The sequence below is a fragment of the Carassius auratus genome, chromosome 22 (genome assembly GCF_003368295.1).
Source record: "Carassius auratus strain Wakin chromosome 22, ASM336829v1, whole genome shotgun sequence".
Classification (NCBI taxonomy): Eukaryota; Metazoa; Chordata; class Actinopteri; order Cypriniformes; family Cyprinidae; genus Carassius; species Carassius auratus.
The window spans coordinates 27009656-27012076 of record NC_039264.1 but is presented as its reverse complement, the minus strand read 5'-3'; the positions used below and the strand labels follow the sequence as shown (position 1 = coordinate 27012076).

Here is a 2421-nt window from a genome sequence, read left to right as displayed (position 1 = left end):
AGTACTATGCTTTGAAAGTTGGCAAAGGAATTATTTTTAATAATATAATTTTTAAAGCTTATTTATCAAATTTGGCAACACAAATGTTATTCTATGTGTGTATGTGTGTCCATCTTCATCTCTTTGTATCTCACTCTGAATGTGTGTGTAGTGGAGTGAGGACAAGGTCAGAAGCTCATTGGTCAGTTCTGGTGATTGACAGGTCAGAATCTCCAAGCTACAGGCCCCTCTGTTTCAGACCTATAAATGGACTCCCATCTCACTGTGCTCTGAATCGCCTCGTTCTGAGAAACTCTCTGCTGGTAAGTCTAGTAAGTTTTTATCATTGCAATGTTTTATAACTTATTTTGCTCCAAGCGTTCCGAACTGCAGATGAAATTGCAAAACTAACTACATAATGACTAGAAATGTGTTTGTAAAAGACAGAAAGTAAGTTAATGGTCCATAAAATTGCTTCAACACTTAAACTTTTACAGTCATTTGAGGGGAAAGTTAAACAGCTTGAAATTGCTTTCAAACATTTTCACATTTCTTTTGTGCTTGTTGTAATTATTACAGAAAACGTTGAACGCTCCACTACATTAAGATGTCAGACTTGGAGAACTGCCTGGGAACCATCATTGAGGTCTTCCACAAATACTCGTCCAAAGAAGGCGACAAGTACAAATTAAAAAAGAACGAACTGAAGGAGCTGCTCACAAATGAATTTCCGACTCTAACTGAGGTAAACGATCTTCAAACTTTAATGAAACTTATTTATTTATTTTTTTTTTTACATCACACTTTGGCTTGAAATTTAAAGAACGTTCGATTTTCAATCAAGGCTTTATGTCAGAACGAAGTTTTTGCATCAAAAAATTATGACTAAATATTTTGAAGTGGATTATCCATTTTTATCCATTTTAGTTACAGAGGAAATTAATTTCAAACTTTTTTTATTTTTACACCACACTTTGGCTTGAAATTTAAAGAACGTTTGATTTTCAGTCAAGGCTTTATGCCAGAATTTAGTTTTTGTGTCAAAAATGTTATTGAATATTTTTAAATGCTAAGTGAGTTAGCTGTTTTCATATTTAAGCTTTATCTTTTCCGACTCTCACAGAAGTAATTAAACTTCAAACTTTTTTTTTTACTCCACACTTTGTCTTGAAATGTAAAGAATGTTTGATTTACAATCAAAGCTTTATGTCAGAACGAAGTTTTTGCGTCAAAAAATTATGATTAAATATGTTGAAGTGGATTATCCATTTTTATCCATTTTAATTATGGAGGAAATTAATGTCAAACTTTTTTTTTTTTTTTTTTTTTTTACACCACACTTTGTCTTGAAACTTAAAGAATGGTGGATTTACAGTCAAGGCTTTATGTCAGAATAGAGTTTTTGTGTCAAACATTTGTAAATACATATTTTTAATGCTAAGCGAATGACCTATTTTCCTGTTTCTTAAGCTTTTTCTTTTTTATCTTGCTCAGCATGTGAAAGATCAAGCAACAATGGATGGTTTGATGGAAGGCTTGGACACCGATGGTGACTCAGAGTGTGATTTTCAGGAGTTCATGACCTTCATCACCATGGTTACCATCTGTTGCCATGAGTTTTTCGAACACCACGAAGACGAATGAGTTGAATTTAACACAACAAGTTCAGGTTTCGTAGCTTAATAAGTCACAATACATTCCTTCTCTTAAAGTTTGCTTTGATCTTTATCATATCATATTAGGATTGCTTTTTTTTTAGGATTGATTTGTTTGGAAAGAATGTAAATGCAGCTTGTACAATAGTTTGTTTGGTTTATTTTGCTAGACTTTTGCTAAACTCCTTCATAATTTATTACAAAACATGTTTCTATTATTTTGCCTAGGCATTTTTTTTTTCAAGACATCCCGATCATAAATCTCACCGAGTGAAATGGGGACCAGGTGTTGTGCTCTTGCCATTTCAATTCCAGGCTGATTGTGAAATATGTTTTTTTTTTTTTTCTGATTAGCTTCAGACTATTAGGCTGCTATTGACTTACATCAGATTGTTCCCGGGGCCTGAGACAAATCATACTGTGCTTTTAAAAGACCCACCAAAGACAATTATTCTTCTGAAAATATCTAATACGATGTTTAAAACCGTCCATGAATGATTTGGAATTTCAAATCAATCCCATATGTGATTAGAGGCATGCAAACCCATGTTTGTCATGTATTAAACGTCCAGACTATTTACTAGCAGATTTACTAGCAATAGTACATGAAATGTGTTTTCCAACTGTAAACTAACGGTCGATGTCAAAACATCAGGCTTAATTCATGAAACAAGGCATTTTCTGTGTAATTTGTGCATAAATCTACTTACATGCGGATTATTAAACTGAATGTGAAAATTTTATTAAGAATATATTATGAACAATTGACAAAAATGTACAAGAAAGG

The 2421-nt window shown here is 32.7% G+C and overlaps 1 protein-coding gene across 2 annotated transcripts; it reads left to right on the top strand.

Moving 5' to 3' along the window:
- Positions 1–202: 202 nt before the first annotated feature.
- Positions 203–2092, top strand: LOC113040195 (protein S100-B-like). 2 transcript variants are annotated; one of them, XM_026198511.1, is made up of 3 exons: positions 203–302; positions 559–724; positions 1474–2092. In XM_026198511.1, the coding sequence occupies exons 2-3, from the start codon at positions 587–589 to the stop codon at positions 1621–1623; spliced, it is 288 nt and encodes a 95-aa protein (XP_026054296.1). In that variant the 5' UTR covers positions 203–302; positions 559–586; the 3' UTR covers positions 1624–2092. The 2 variants fall into 2 exon arrangements, with proteins under 2 accessions (XP_026054296.1, XP_026054297.1); XM_026198512.1 differs by having other exon boundaries at positions 270–311.
- The last annotated feature ends 329 nt before the right edge of the window (positions 2093–2421 follow it).

Coding starts and splice junctions, on each gene's coding strand:
- LOC113040195 (XM_026198511.1), top strand. CDS start 587: ATGTCAGACTTGGAGAACTGCCTGGGAACCATCATTGAGGTCTTCCAC. Junction 725..1,473: donor AATTTCCGACTCTAACTGAG/GTAAACGATCTT, acceptor TATCTTGCTCAG/CATGTGAAAGATCAAGCAAC.